This window comes from Quercus lobata, chromosome 5 (assembly GCF_001633185.2).
Source record: "Quercus lobata isolate SW786 chromosome 5, ValleyOak3.0 Primary Assembly, whole genome shotgun sequence".
Lineage (NCBI taxonomy): Eukaryota > Viridiplantae > Streptophyta > Magnoliopsida > Fagales > Fagaceae > Quercus > Quercus lobata.
In genome coordinates, this window is record NC_044908.1 from 56,029,135 (window position 1) to 56,044,986 (window position 15,852).

The window sequence follows — 15,852 nt, forward strand, 5'->3', positions numbered from 1 at the left end:
GCAATAAATTGCTTCACAAAATTTGTAAATTTAATTTCAAAGTGTAATCTTTGATTTAAATATGTCGTAATGGATGTGTTGCCTTTTTGCCATCAAAACGTTGCTATGGCTCTTCTAATATCATTAATTCATTTTTCTTATTTTTAAATGATATATATATAAATAATCTATTTGTCATGATTATGTTTTCCACTAGTCACTAACTTGCGCTGTTCAGGGAAAAGTTTTACATAAATGTGAAACTTATATAACATATGTACAATCATCTTGATTTATTTATATTCTTCTGTTAAATGCATTTTCAATTTGTCATAAATATAAGTCGAAAATTATTCCAATCAAATAATGGTACCTTAAGCTAACCCAAAATAATATTAATTTTGCCAAATTCAACATTAACTTCTATTTGTCAAATCCCAATAGCTGAGTAAAAAAATATTATCAAAATCCTATTACTTAATTCCTTAATCTTCTTGAACTTCCACACTAATCAAACAAAGGGAAAAAAAAAAAAAAAGACACCTAAAATTTGGGAGTATGTACTATGTACCATCTAGCCAAATTAAGTGCAATTTTAAAAAATAATTGAATTAAATTTTGAATAACATTCCAATCCCAAAAGCCCTTTTTCTTTTCTCACAATTTCCTATCAACCAAGCAGAGAAAAAAAGCTGAGTAATAATATTATTATCTATAAGAGGTGAATAAAAAGGCATGTGAAATTTGATATTTCAAATTTTTTTTTTAAATGGAATGCATGAAACTCCAATCTACCAAATCATCAAATTATTATAGCAATATTACTATTTAAACGAAAATAATAATAATAATAATAATAATTAGCAATACAAAAATACATTCACTCAGCTAAAACCAAAACTTTCATCGGACCAAATCAAGACATTCTTCAATCTTTATGCACTGCCAAGTCTCTACCTAAAGCATGAACTGAAAATGATTTCTTTTGATCAAGAAAAAACAGTAATCCTATTAAATGCCAACTACCTTAATATTTGCTAATCTCTACTAGCTAACTATTACAGTACATCAATAATTATTGTATCTCTAAATTCAGTAGCATTTAATTGGTGCAACCTTAATGCAGCTGTAGCTCTTGAACAATACAGTCCAGTATGAGACTTGTTACCAAGTATTTTTCCTTCTTGGACTCCCACTTGAACTTCTGTTTGGCCTCCTCTTCCACAAGCTTCTAAGCAATGAGCTTCTCAGGTGCCAACAACACCAAACCCTACAAAGCAAGCAAACATTTATATACAAATCCTAGACGACAAAACCTTTATTTTAAAAAATAAATAAATAAATAAAATACAAATGCAACATCTAGAAAAATTCCATAAGAAACATATTGACACCTTTTTTTGGATCTTAAATAATAAAACTTTAAAATACAACCCTAGGCAACTGTCCATTCACTAAAAACAAAAATAGCAAAAGTTACAAAGAATGATATGTTGAGCACAGATTATTCCCATATCAACACAAACCTTAGGCTAAGAAATCAATCTGCACATCCCCATCATATTTTTGCAAGCCCATAAACAACCTCCTTCACTCTTTAGAGCATAAGGAACCATCACTAACCATTCTTTAAAGCCCATGGAGAGTTTGAATTAAAAGAACCCAATTTAAAAAGATTAGTAAACCAAAGTTTGAAATTGGACCTAAAAACCACAATTTCATTCCCACTAACAAATAAAGAGAATAGATAAGGGGAAAATCCTAAAAATTAAAGTAAAACCATCACTAACCATGGAAATAAGAAATCAGAAATTAATTGGGAAGATGGAAACTAAACAACAGTGAACCGTATAGAAGTAATAAAGCACAAACAATGTAAGAATGGAACCTTTGTTGTTGCAGGGAAGGGGCAGTACAAAAGAAGGGGAAGAAACTATACAACAGGAAGGAAAAAAAGAAACTATACAACAAGAAAAACTAATCTGAACCACAAATTTAAAACTATCTTAACATTAAGACAGTTTTGAATGAAATGAACAAAACCTACTATGGGATCTAAACCCATCAATCTATGCTAATCATTCAAAAGAGAAAACACTCCCAAACGAAACCCTAAATCATATTTACCGGGAAAATTTATAAAACAAAATTAAAAAAATTACTGGTAATGTTGTCTGAGAAAGACTGGTCTCTAACAGTTGTAAAGTCCCTCATATTTTTCTCTTCCTCTTTGACTCTCTCCGCCCCTTATTAAATGATATGTTAAATAATTTAAACTGAAGAATTTAAAAAATCAAAGAAAAACATTGGACTTAGGAATGTCTAATAGAAGATTCAACCATTTGGTACCCTGACCAAAATAAGCCTAACTAAAAAAAAGCAAAGGCTTTACAAATCAATGTCAAGCATTTGTTCTTCCCAAACCAGAATAATTCAAATTCCCAAATCAAAACCTAAATCATATTTCCAAATTAAAAAGAGTGGAAACAAAAACTTACTGGTGGTCTGACAGTGGCAGGGATTTTGGTAGGAGGCCTGAGGGTGGTGGCAGCCCTTGATCAAAACGGACTTTCTCTCTCTTTGTGTCAATGGCACAGTGGTCTAAAGGTGGGGGCAAATCAGACGTTGAAGGACAGCCAGATGGAATGAAGCATTGGGAGAAACGATGGAGAGAGATTGGGGTTAGAAGGTTGAGAAAAGAAGGAGAGGGAGAGAAGAAGAGCTGCGTGCGTTTGGATGAGAGAGATTGATTGGGTTTTGTTCCTTTGGGAGAATGAGAGTTTTTTTTTTTTTTTTTTGGTGGAAAATTGTGAGTGCTTCAAATCCTACGTGACAAGCTCTCACTAAGTCAACAAAAAGTCAAAAAAAATTCAAAAGCTTCGGTTTTATAGTATACTAGTCACTAATTCGTGCAATACATGGGTTTATCTCTTGTTTGGAGAGTGTTCATTCCTCCTCTCTCTTCTTCTTCTTCTTCTTCTTTTTGGCATTGATAGATTGAATGAACATTTTGTGTGAGAACTTTTCTTTAGTTTTGTTGACCTTGAGGTGTTAGGGGGAAGAAAATAGAAATCTAGAATTTATTTCACAACAAAGAAATACATTGTATTAAATAATACTGGGAACAAAGAAAAAAAAAGTGTATTAAAAAATATATAGGATAAAATTCTCTAAGTAAATTTCTTACACACTCCAATCTCCTAGGTACTTATTTCAGAGTAAGCTATGAACAGATTTTCCTTCAACTCCTTGACTTGATCTTCCAACCCAAACCTATACTTATACGAATCCAATCACAATTGAACATAGTTGACCTTTTTGTATTTTTCCTAAAGGAAGAAACCACACTAAAACAAATTTAATCATAGTAAAATGCAAGGGGGGTAAGTTGAAAATGACAATGAGCAGTGTAGACCTTGTGATCTTGAAGAAAGAGATGAAACAAATTTAGCAATTTTTTTGCTTTCAATTAGTACAGTTCTAACTTCAAAGAATAGGCATGATCTCTAAGAGATGCTACTGAAAGCAAGGAAATGCAAGTAGAATCTGGGCATTAGGTACTTCTTTATTAGTTATAATTTTATCACACAATTTTTTTTTCAATGCCAAAAATTACAGATTTTCCAAATTATTAAAGAAAAAGACAATTAAATGGAACCCTTGAACTCAACTCTTGAAACATGTGTTGATATATATACACATACACACCAAATCGATGCAATGAGCTATAATGTCATGCAGTCTATAATCCTAGAAATGTTTCCATTGAATTTGCAAGGAAATACCATCTAGATATGATCCACAATGTATGCCATAGATAAATGTAATCACTATTCTACTACCAAATGTGCCACCAAACAATTAGGAAAGAAATAAATGAAAAAAAAAAAAAAAATCAAAACAAAGAAGAGCAGACAAAAAAAAAGAAAAAAAGATAATATTCAAAATAAAAAAGAAATTCCAATCTAATTCTGAGGTCCATGAACTCCAAAACTGGTTTACTCAAGAAAATATAGAAGAATCTAAAAGTCACAATCCAATATTTCTTCACTGAAACAGAATTAAAACATTTTATATAGACAATAATGCATCAGCCACACACTGACAACATTGGAAAAAATCACACAATCAGATTTTCATATATGCATTACTGCTTAAATTCACACATTCTCACATAGAGAAAAAAATGTTCCAGTGTCATATTTCACTAAACAATCAATGAGTAAAATAAGAAACATAAAAATATGATACACACCAACATTGATGTAATACACTCAAAAAAAAAAAAAAAAAAATTAACACAATGTTGGCAATGCAATAGTACACAAAATGTTCATTTCACTTATAATGGCCATAAATGGAACAAAAACAGATATGATGGAGAAAGCACAAGGTTAAAGCTATAAATTTATTCACCAACTAAGAAAAAAGGAGCATTCTGAACTTACTAGTACCACCCAAAAACAATGCAGAGTATCAAAAATTAAAAGCAGATCCAGAGAGAATATATATTGAAAACTTGGATTTGGAAGCTCTTCACTAATGACCATCAACCCCAAGTCAAAGCTTCTCTCTTCTTGTATCCATCTGGGTTGGAAGAAACACAATGAGAAAGTAACACAAGTCTTGCATACTTTTCATGAGTTGGAGGACCCTAAAATCATTATTAACATAAATCACAAATTATAATGAGAAGGAAACATTGTTTAAATCTACATTGAAAATTTAAAGATTTTTTGAGGACTGAGTTATTGTTTTTCATAATTATAGTCTTCGGATGCTTTGGCTAGGCAGTTTGATCAACATATTGATTTGAATTAAGGCATCTCTTGAAATAGCCACCACTTCAGTAGGATCTTATAAGTTATAGAGAAACAAAGACCATTTTATTCCAATCAGTATTAGAGAATTTTATTAATCAGAAATGAAGAATTAAAATGTGAGAACTTGTGTTGATGAAACTCAATCTCTTTCTTTTGCCCACAAACTACAAATACTAACCCTATAAACAAATAAATGCATACCAAATGAAATCAATCTTAGCCAGAAGTACACAATCAAGTAAGACAATAAGTGCGCAACTTTTATATTGAGAATTAAAAAAGACTACTAAATCTAATTGATTATAGATTATACCTTAGCTTTAGCTTCTCAGTCTATTAGTACTTGACTGACAAAGTGTGCGAAAAATCAACTGGGTACATACAATTCAAAAGAAACCCATTTGATTCTTCCTTCGCATTCTCTGCTTCCTCTCTAAGTTGGGTTGTAGATGTCTTCGATCTCGCCATTCTTTTCTTTTTTCTTCATTGTTCAACTTTAATCAAAATTAATAACCCAAATACCTAAATTAAAGACAATCAAACCAATAACCATTGCTTCTAACAAAACTTAAATAATATTTAACACCAATTTTCTTGTTTAAAAATACCTGCACTGGTAGCAGTTACAGCGGTATATGGCGGGAAGCTGGGTTGAAGGTGGGTGATGTTTCAACATGGTGGCAGCCCTCAGATCTCAGATCTCTTTTTTTGTCTTTGCCACTGACGGAGTGAGAGAGGTTTTGGGCTTTTTAGAATTGAGAGAAGCCGGGAGACTACATAGTGTTGGCTGCGTCTAAACAGAGGTAAAGAAGAAAGAAGTGTTTATGTTGGGAGGAGAGGTAGTATATTGGGTGGCAAGTACAAAAATAAAGCAAAATATTTAATTTATTTAAAAATAATAATGAGGAGTAAATTTGTGAAGGTTGTAAAGTTGAGTTGGCAAACTCCTATGAGGTCAACTAATAGTCAATGACAAAGGTTATATAGTATTTATAAGATAATAATGAGGAATAAATTTGTGGAGCTTGTAAAGCTAAGGTGGCAAGCTCTTATGAGGTCAACTAATAATCAAAGACTTTAGTTATATAGTATTTATAGATTGGTCACTAACCCATGCATCGCATGGGATTAGTAAAGATTGGTCTCTAACAGTTGTAAGGTCCCTCATATTTTTCTCTTCCTCTTTGACTCTCTCCGCCCCTTATTAAATGATATGTTAAATAATTTAAACTGAAGAATTTAAAAAATCAAAGAAAAACATTGGACTTAGGAATGTCTAAGAGAAGATTCAACCATTTGGTACCCTAACCAAAATAAGCCTAATTAAAAAAAAAGCAAAGGCTTTACAAATCAATGTCAAGCATCTGTTATTCCCAAACCAGAATAATTCAAATTCCCAAATCAAAACCTAAATCATATTTCCAAATTAGAAAGAGTGGAAACAAAAACTTACTGGTGGTCTGACAGTGGTAGGGATTTTGGTAGGAGGCCTGAGGGTGGTGGCAGCCCTAGATCAAAACGACTCTCTCTCTCTCTTTGTGTCAATGGCACAGTGGTCTAAAGGTGGGGGCAGGTCAGGCGTTGAGGGACAGCCAGATGGAATGAAGCATTGGGAGAAACGATGGAGAGAGATTGGGGTTAGAAGGTTAAGAAAAGAAGGAGAGGGAGAGGAGAAGAAGAGCTGCGTGCGTTTGGATGAGAGAGATTGATCGGGTTTTGTTCCTTTGGGAGAATGAGAGTTTTTTTTTTGTTGGAAAATTGTGAGAGTTTCAAATCCTCCGTGACAAGCTCTCACTAAGTCAACAAAAAGTTAAAAAAATTCAAAAGCTTCAGTTTTATAGTATATTAGTCGCTAATCTGTGTAATGCACAAGAAAGCTATTGAAAATAAGATTTTAAAAAGAATAATTTTATAAATTTTGTTTATATTATATATTTATTTATGGTAATTTAAAAGATTATTTCAAATCTCATAACATTAGATGTTTCACAAACTATAAACAAAAATGTAATCAAAAGAAATTAAGATACCATCACTTAACTGGGAAGAAATATTTAAAAATATGTTTTCTTCTGGTTAAATGATGCGACATGTACCCTTCTTTCATTTTTCATACTCTTATGACAAACACAGATTTAGGAAAATGAAACTCGGCTTTAACTTTCATTCTATTATGACCACCAAGCCTTTTATAAATGTTCCTTCTAAATTATTCCAAAGATTAATATAGTAATTTCCCCTTAGTTAGATACCCTATCCATATGCTTAGCTTAAATTTAGAAATACCCTTTTCCTAAATTAAAATAACTATCTTGAAAAACAATTATCATATATAGTAAGAATTTTCAAGCAAAGTTCTAATGCCCATCTAATTTATTTCAAAAAGAAATGAAATTTTTTGTTGTGGCATATGTTTCATGAATGTTTTAACCTCTATCCTAATGTCTATGAGCCTATCTAATGTATTTAAAAAAGAGAAAAAAAAAATATTGTGGCATAAGTTTTACAAAAGTGTCAATGTAAACAGCAAAAGTAATGACTCATTTTAGGTAATTGGCAAAACCCGGGGGGGTGGGGGGGGGTGTTTAGCAATATAAATTTAAGTTTCTTTTCACTGCTTTATTTGAACATAGTAGTACTCAGTGGTTGATCTTTTGTCTCAATGAGTATTATGTAATGGTCTAGAATTTTGAAGAGAGGACACCATACAATTCAGCATGATCAAAAACCTATCAATTAAAAAGGCTATTGTAGGTTCTAGTTAGCTCAACTAGTAAAGTTTTTAATGGTTGTATAAGAGATTTAGGGACACCACAACTTGCGAATCGCAATGCATGATTCCGATGTTGCCCCTGCTACTTTAGCTAAGTCGATGCCCAAAAGTACTGCTTCATATTTTGTCTCATTGTTGGTTGTTGCGAATTGGAGGTGGACCACACATTCTATTGTATCTCTTTCTGGTGATCGTAGCAGGACCCCAGCTCCCCCTGCTTGTTGATTAGACAATCTGTCTTGACATACCATCCACGCTGTTGGTTCCCCATCTTCAACTCCTGTCGTAAACTCCGCAATGAAATCAGTTAGTGCCTGCACTTTGATTGTGGTTCGGGGTTGGTATTGCACGTCAAACTCGCCAAGCTCTATTGCCCATAGGATATATATATATATATATATATATATATATATATCTCGCTGATTGAGGTTGATAGGGGGCATATCGCTCGGCTGGTTCAACCAGGAACCAGACATCAACCCGGTCCAATTATTCACAAAAACCGAAAATTAACCCAAAAAACCAGGAAAAACCGTTACAAAGCTTGAGAAGAGATATTAGGCACAGGACAAAGCTTGAGAAGAGAGTGAGGCTGTGAGAGAGAGAGAAACAGAGTCTGTGAAGAAGAGAGTAGAAAGAAGAGAAGGATGCCTCGTAGTAGGTTTTTTTGATGAGAAAGCTGAGTTCATTAAACTGAAATTAGAGTACAAACTAAGACACAACTACTTGCTGGAAGTAGTAGTAATTAAGAGGGTAGGTGACTTTTTTCTGCCTTCTAAAAATTTCTAGTAGTGTTTCCTTCAAGCCCCACGTAATTTATTAGGGTTTAGTGTTTACACCAACTCAAAATGCATGTCGTAAATATACGCCTGCTATGGGGTGTACAACTAGAATATGTCTAAACATTTAAATTTCATAACATTCTTTCAGTTTCAAACGAATAGAATGTACTGCCCAAAGTCCACCTACAAAATGTAATAGTCAGGGGCTAATAAATGGAGCTTGATATCTCCTGAATCAAATTCTCAAAAAGTGCTTCATTATTACAGAATGGCTAGGTAGGTGAGGTCTTTATTATTGCATGTAATTGGTTTTTTTTTTCCTCCTGATTGTGACACTTAGGTCTGAATTAATTACACAATAAGACTCTGTTTTGATTGATTATATACAGATATGAGAGAGAGAGAGAGAGTAGCTTAACAGAAGGAAATCATTTATAACTGATTTTAACAACTAAACTAAACACCCGTGTCTAACAGTAATTTAGATGCTAACCAACTGCAACGACGGGGGAAGAGAAAGCAGAGGAGCAAATGTAAAAGAAGAAAGTAAAAGATATGTAAAAGCTTGGTATTTGATGAGACAACACAATTGTCATGTAAGACAAATATCTTAAAACACCAAAAAAAAGAGGTGTCGTCATTTCTCGTCACTTATTTTCAAAATTTTGACCAGTGAGCTATGGCTATGAGAATCGAGTAATAAAAACAAAGTCGAACAATATTTGGACGTATGGGGCCCACAAATTTTTTTTTTTTTTTTTTTCCTTAATAACAAAAGAATGTCTTAAAAGTCAGGGTCCAAATCCAATAGCTCCACCACTGAGCCACTCACGCTGGAAAAAGGGGATTGAGAAGGGGACGAGTGAGGATACGATCATGTTTGATTGCGTGTGCGTTTTGCATTGGCATGGGGCTGTTGACGCTTTCTCTTCGAATCCAATCGATGTTGATTTTCCAGTGAAGCACGAAGTTCATGAAGAGAGCTCAGGTCCTGTAAGAAGAGACTCTGCTTTTTTTTTTTTTATTAACATAAAAGGAAAAACAAATCCAAGAGGATTTCATTTTTCTAAGTTTTCCTTTGTCCAATAACTCTTGAATTTCTTTCTTGCAATATTCCATCAATTCCTGATTCGTTTGAATGGGTCTTGCTTTGGTTGGTATATCTTTCTCATTGAAGTCTTTTTCATAGGTTAATTCAATATCGTGTTTCCTACAGTTCCAAAAGGCCTTTGGGAAGTTCGAACAAACTTCAGTTTCAATTTTAAATATAAATTCTTCAACTTTTTTTTTTTTTTTTTTTTTTTTTGTATATTAGGATCTTCTAGTTCTTTTCGATTACTTGATATTGTAGTTCTTGTCGTAGAAATTTATTTGTTTTAACTTCCTTGTTATTCTCTCTTTTTATTGTATCAATGTGTTTAGAAATTGAATACTGTTTAGTAAAGTGATCTTTCCCTTGAAGGGCAAGTAAAAATTTGAATTTTACTTCTTGTCCTAAGACATGTTGTTATTTTTTCACTGCTAGTATATGGAATGGGTATAATAAGGTTAAGAAGGGACTTCCCAATATTACTTTTGAGGTGATGTTCTTTACCAATATAAAAGTCGTTTTTAAAGCATATAGTATTATAATACCAGTTGGTAAAATTCCTATGAAGGGTTTTTTAGTGCTCTATATAAGTTTTTTATTTTTGATTTTTTGGAATAAAATAGGTTTTAAGTTGTCAACGAGGATACCAATTGCAATGATTTTAAACTATAGAGGTATATTTTGAAAATAGCAAATTTATGGTTTAATTTAAAAGCAAGTTCAAAATTTAAGGTTTATTATTTAACTAGAAAATTTCCTTGGAATATGTACAAATATTTAGAGAGTTGAAGCCCTGATTGCAGCCCTGATTGCTGTTATTTGATAAGGGAACTACTGTTTCAATAAATTAACCGCAAATTGAAGAGACAGAGACAGTGCACAAGCAATTTTCTTAAATTGCTTTTAGAAAAGACTGAGTTTTAACTCCAAGGGGTAACACAATTAGATTGATATCTCGCCTTATGAAGTGAAGGTCACTAGTTTGAATCTTCCCTTTCCTTGACTAGGGGGTCACTTATAAAAAAAAATGAAATAAAGAAAGAAGGCATAAATGTTAACCAATTGTTTTTTGTTTTTGGGACGGGGTGGGGTATTAAAGTTATTCTAGTTGTGTGTTTTTTTAATTTTCATCTTTGCCCTGCATGCTTGTATTGATTGCTTAACTGGCAGAGTTTTTTTCGAATTATTGTAGGAAGCTTCACCATCTGTTGTTTTCATTAAAGAACTTGAAATAGTTAGAAGCCCCAAGACCACTTCTGATGATGTCAATCTTATTGAGGATGAAAATGCAAAAGTTGACGGGACAGGTTCAGGCTTCATCTGGGATAACTTTGGTCACATTGTAAGCACTCCCTTCTTCTGTTCTCGTATTTGAATCCATCTTTAGCGTTATATGCTATTGCTTCTTTGTTTTCCTTATCTGCAAAGTTCAGTGGCGAGTTCCTAAACAGTAATTATCATCAAATTATATTTGTAGAAGAAAACATCATATAGTACCTGGGTTTTGTTGAAGGTTTAACATCCTTTCCTAAACAATTTGAAAATTGAATATCATATAACAAAATATACCATATTGCTAACATCCTGACAACCAATGTTGCAGCTGATACTTACATATTTACCTGCATTTATATTGTTCTCTAGAAAATTGAAAGATGGGTTCATTTTAAGCTTGAATTTTATGTATGAATTAGTGATATGCATACTTACCAATCTAATTATATATATATATATACATATATAATACTTATGGGTGATTCCTCCAATATTAATGAGAAAAGTCTTATTTTTGTGTGTGACAGGTAACCAATCACCATGTTGTAGCTAAATTGGCAACAGATGGGAGCGGAATACATTGTTGTAAGGTTTTGGCTCTTTTCTTCTATTTATTATTTTTTTTTCACTTGTTTTGACAATCATCATTCATTTAATGTACTGGCCCTTTGTTTGAGTAACAATGCTTTTGGTGCTGTATTTGCAGATTTATCTAGCAGACACAAGAGGCAATGGCTTTTACAGGGAAGGAAAGATTGTTGGTGTTGATCCAGAATATGATCTGGCTGTCCTTAAGGTGTGCACTGAAACTATCATTTAATTTCTTTGCCACATATTAAGCTTCTTATCATTGATATATAAAGTAGACTTACTTTTCCCAAAAAAAAAAAAAAAAAAAAAAAAAAAAGAAGAAGCTGCAATCAACTTTGGGTAACCAGCTCATATATGATGGGTAACCAACTTTCTTGGAATCATATTTACTAGAGAGAGCATGAGGTTCTGCCAAGTGGCACTTTAATAGAGTGATTTTGCAAAAATATATATATATATATATATATATATATATATGGGCTGACATTTAAAATAAACAAAAGGTTTTGTTCAAAACTAAAGTTGATAGCGAGCCCAAGCCCATTTTTATAACTTACATTAACCCCAGCCAAACTCTAATAAACAATAAATAATAACTCCTACAATAAACCCCAAGTACCATACAGATAACAACACTCTCGGCTTGGCTTTGAATTTCTCTCTCATAATGCATGTTTATCATAAATTGTTTTCTCTCTCTACATACATGCTGTCTTTGAATCTATACCTAAACTGTTCACCTCCTTCCAAAACAACAGTTTGCAGTCTCAATTTAGTGATCAGTTGAAGCGATAAAGGTGGAAAATTAAGAGATTTTAGTGCTCCTTGGTTTTTGAAATGAAAGAGTTTCTCCCAATAAATGATAGCTTTGCATGTTGATGCTGTACAATTTTTTTTTTTTTTTTTTCATATATATCCGTTTCCTTTGGCCCATGAAATTCCTCCATAAATTCTTTCACAGTCTCTTGGTTTCCTTTTTTGAAAGGAATGTTAATTTATGTCGAAAATTCTATTATAACCCAAAAAAAAAAAAAAAAAATCTCTATTTGGTTTTTTAGGAAATAATTTTTATGTTCAATATTGTTTCTTTCCCTATTTTCCTTGGCTAATTGAAACAATTTAGAATTACTCACAAATTTGAGCTGGGTATTAGAGAACATTAGGCCTCAGTTTTGGCTAATTGAAACAATTCTTTTTTATGTTTTTGCTCAATGGCAATTAGTGCTGACCCTATTCAACTTCTAAGAAAAGGTTTTGCTTCTTTTTTTAGGAGCCAACGATAAAATGTTATGTCAATGGAAAATTGTAGTAATGCAGCATGTACTTGATTAGTGAATCTCACTGAAATATTAAGCAATTCTAATTAAAGATTTAGTTGCAATTCATTTCTTGAATTGGGAAAAAGGTGAATGGTCTTTAGTTATAATCCTAACTTGCAATACTACCCTGAGCACAACCATCTGCAATCTCATGTAATGCAGTCTTTTGGCATCATACAATGACTTGAGGCAACTCTTGAATTCCGTAGATATTGTATCACATAGTTTTTATTAATTCAATGCATTAAGACATGATAAAGCTATACAGAGTTAACATTATTTTTTGGGCTGAAGTTTCAACAGAGCTAACTCCTTTGTGGGTTTTGGGCTGGTTATTATAGTTGACTAAAGAAGACGTGCAAGCTTGTGTTAGATAGCCTGTAGTGAAGATAAAGAACCTAGATTGCAAAGAGCTATCAAGGAAAGGGTTGAAAGAATTGCAAGAGTGGATGGTGGACAACTGGGTTCCTAGAAATTGCTAAATTCAATTAGATGCTAAAATGGCTATTGAGGGAAATTTAGAGTGAGGAAAATGACTAAAATTAGAGTTGTTTCTGAATATGTCTCAATGGAGATTTGAGATATTTGAAGCTGGCCAACCTCATATTAAAATGTATTTCTTCTGAGTGTCTCTCAATGGTCCTGTATCCAAGCAGAGTTTGATTGCCTCAGTTTTTTAGGGTGTTGCTTTATTCTTGAATGACTTCCCAATTAATTTGTTTTCTTTTTTGTATTCACTTGCTAACTATGTACTTTGAGGTTCCATAATGAGATGGAAGTTCTTTCAAACTCTTATCATTGATTCATTAATGGGTGCTACCTATGTACTTTGAGATTCCATAATGAGATGGAAGTGCTTTCAAACTCTTATTACTGATTCATTAATGGGATTTACGTGGTTTCTTTTTTATACCTATTCTATTTTGTTGTGATGTGTTAGGGATATGGCGCCACTTGCATTTTGGTTTCTATATTGTCTCTATGGAATTATATAGCATGGTCTTCAATTTCCTATTGAAGCATTATTCGTAGAATTAGATCCAATCTTGCTTGAAGAATAGTAGCTCTTTATAAGACTCATTTGACATTTGGAAGAACATAAGTTCATTACAAAACTTGACATTTGTAAGAAGGTAGCTCATTAAATTATTTGCATCTCTATCATATGAACGCCTGAACATTCCTCTTGAATATGACATTTTATGTTTCATGTTTATTTTTAATAAATTTAAGGTTTAATGTTATACATGGTTAAGAGATCTGCGACAAGTAATAATTTACCTTAGCTGTTTATGCAGGCAAATTTTGAGGAACATAAACCTATTAATATGCCCAAAGGGTTTTTTAAAAACACTATTGAGATTTTCACCCAACTCTCTTCCAACTTTTGTAATCTCCTATCAAATATATGGTGGTGATATATGCTCTACATAGCATGCACTTATTTTTATGTATACATGGATTATACATTTACACAGTTTCTCCATGCATAGAGAATATCACATATTGCTTAAATTTTTTACACATCATAAATATTCTACTTAGGCTATAAGATAACTTTTTATAAAAATATTTTAAGATGCACCAGTGCGTTCTGCGGGACATTGGCTAGTTGTATAAGAATTGGTCATTAATGGCAAAGAACTTCCAAAAAATTTATATTAATAAGGATGGGGACAACGAAGAGTTAGATGTTCCATTGTTGGTCATGGTCTTGGTATAGAAACTTCAATCAGCCTTGAGCTCATGATTTAGGTCCTGCCCCTACCTTGTAAAGGTCACTGGACTTTGAGGATAAATGCCTATTGGACCAAAATGGAAAGAAGCAAAAATGACCCTCCAACATTCAACTACTATTAAAAAGTCCAAAGGCCGAATCTTGTACTCGGGTCGGGGTCCAACAAAATGCAGATGGATCAACAATTGCTATTTACTTGCAAGACCAAAAAGAGGAATTTTTTCAATTCCAGATTTTATTAAATCAAATTAATGTAGATTTCAAGTTTAATGCGCCCATTGTTTTTGCTAATACCAACCAATGTTATCAAAATGCAACATTAACACCACACTCTTGTTCACTTTTAGTGACTCTACTTCACTTAAAATTCTTCTAACAACAAGTTCTACCGTAGGAAATTAGTTTTTTTATTTTATTTTATTTTATTTTTTTTAATTAAAAAAAAAAAAAAAACTCTTGAAATAGACATATAAAAGAGGTTTAGTACAAAAGGTATATTTACATTAACTGCTTCAGCTGTATGATAAATAAATAAAAAATAATTATTGAAAGCTCAAAAGCATTGATATACAAAAGGTGGTAACAAAGTCAGAAAGGGGGAGGAATTCTTTGGCTGTGTTTATTTTATTACTAGGGTTTTGATAAGAACCATCCTCAAAACGACTTAGTTTTAAGACACATCGTCTCTTGGTCTTCATTTAAGCCAAACGATGCCGTATTGCTGCCTCAAGACTCAAGCCAAACTGCTCTTATGTCAAATGCTGTCTTATCGCGGTGTATAGAATCAGTGTCAGCCTTAATACAAAGAGTTTAAATTCAGTCAGGACTTGGTTTTAACCCAAGTATTTATGCCCTCCAATGAGATATTGCCATGTCAGCACTTTACCAAAATATGAATATTAAGCACCCGCATACAACAACAGCTTATAATATGAAATTCAAAACACAACCCTCCTCCTCACGTTCAAACCAAACCTCCATGCACCCCCACCCCAACACACATGCCACCACGAAAGCCAATGGAGTCACTTCTAGAGCAAAAAAAAAAAAAAAAAAAACACCAAAGCCACCACACCACTATGAAGTGGAAAATCCAAGAAAATGAAACCTGGTTGAGAAATCCAAGTACCGTCACTCCAATGAGTCTAATTTACAAACAAAAATTAAGATCCATCTCATTTCTAATTTTCTAGTGCTCTTCTCAAAGAAGTAACCAAACCCAAAATCTATAGAAACACCAATATCAATAACAGAACAAAACCCATAAGCTTGTTTCAAAAACTAGACAATACCCAAATGAGAAAATACATAAGTTAAAACAAAAATGATGAGGAAGATGGTCATGGTTGGTGCTAGGTCCTTTGTTGGACATCCGATGGATGCAGCGTTTTTTTTTCAAGCCACCCTATAGACCTCACTCAGCCTCGGATGAGTGAGAGTTTCAGGTTATGGGTTTGATCACATTGAATGAGAGGGATAAAA

General features: G+C 32.8%; 1 protein-coding gene and 1 long non-coding RNA gene across 7 annotated transcripts; one reads left to right on the plus strand and one right to left on the minus strand.

Annotated features, from left to right (window-relative positions):
* Positions 1–868: 868 nt before the first annotated feature.
* Positions 869–5,640, minus strand: LOC115988794. 4 transcript variants are annotated; one of them, XR_004091650.1, is made up of 4 exons: positions 5,411–5,640; positions 5,116–5,296; positions 4,428–4,566; positions 869–1,249 (listed from the first exon to the last, which is right to left on the minus strand). It is a non-coding gene; the product is annotated as an uncharacterized LOC115988794 (long non-coding RNA). The 4 variants fall into 4 exon arrangements; XR_004091648.1 differs by having other exon boundaries at positions 4,428–4,633; XR_004091647.1 differs by lacking the exon at positions 4,428–4,566.
* A 3,536-nt stretch (positions 5,641–9,176) lies between these two features.
* Positions 9,177–13,491, plus strand: LOC115989311 (protease Do-like 5, chloroplastic). Of its 3 annotated transcripts, none has more exons than XM_031112982.1 (5): positions 9,177–9,350; positions 10,640–10,789; positions 11,250–11,312; positions 11,429–11,518; positions 12,974–13,491. In XM_031112982.1, the coding sequence occupies exons 1-5, from the start codon at positions 9,234–9,236 to the stop codon at positions 13,007–13,009; spliced, it is 456 nt and encodes a 151-aa protein (XP_030968842.1). In that variant the 5' UTR covers positions 9,177–9,233; the 3' UTR covers positions 13,010–13,491. The 3 variants fall into 3 exon arrangements, with proteins under 3 accessions (XP_030968842.1, XP_030968843.1, XP_030968844.1); XM_031112984.1 differs by having other exon boundaries at positions 9,261–9,345; XM_031112983.1 differs by lacking the exon at positions 12,974–13,491 and having other exon boundaries at positions 11,250–11,307.
* The last annotated feature ends 2,361 nt before the right edge of the window (positions 13,492–15,852 follow it).

What these genes read in the sequence shown, in the direction of transcription:
- LOC115989311 (XM_031112982.1), top strand. Translation starts at nt 9,234, where the DNA reads ATGTTTGATTGCGTGTGCGTTTTGCATTGGCATGGGGCTGTTGACGCT. An exon ending in GCGGAATACATTGTTGTAAG is followed by an intron (nt 11,313 to 11,428) that starts GTTTTGGCTCTT and finishes CTGTATTTGCAG; the next exon opens with ATTTATCTAGCAGACACAAG. An exon ending in ATGATCTGGCTGTCCTTAAG is followed by an intron (nt 11,519 to 12,973) that starts GTGTGCACTGAA and finishes TGGTTATTATAG; the next exon opens with TTGACTAAAGAAGACGTGCA.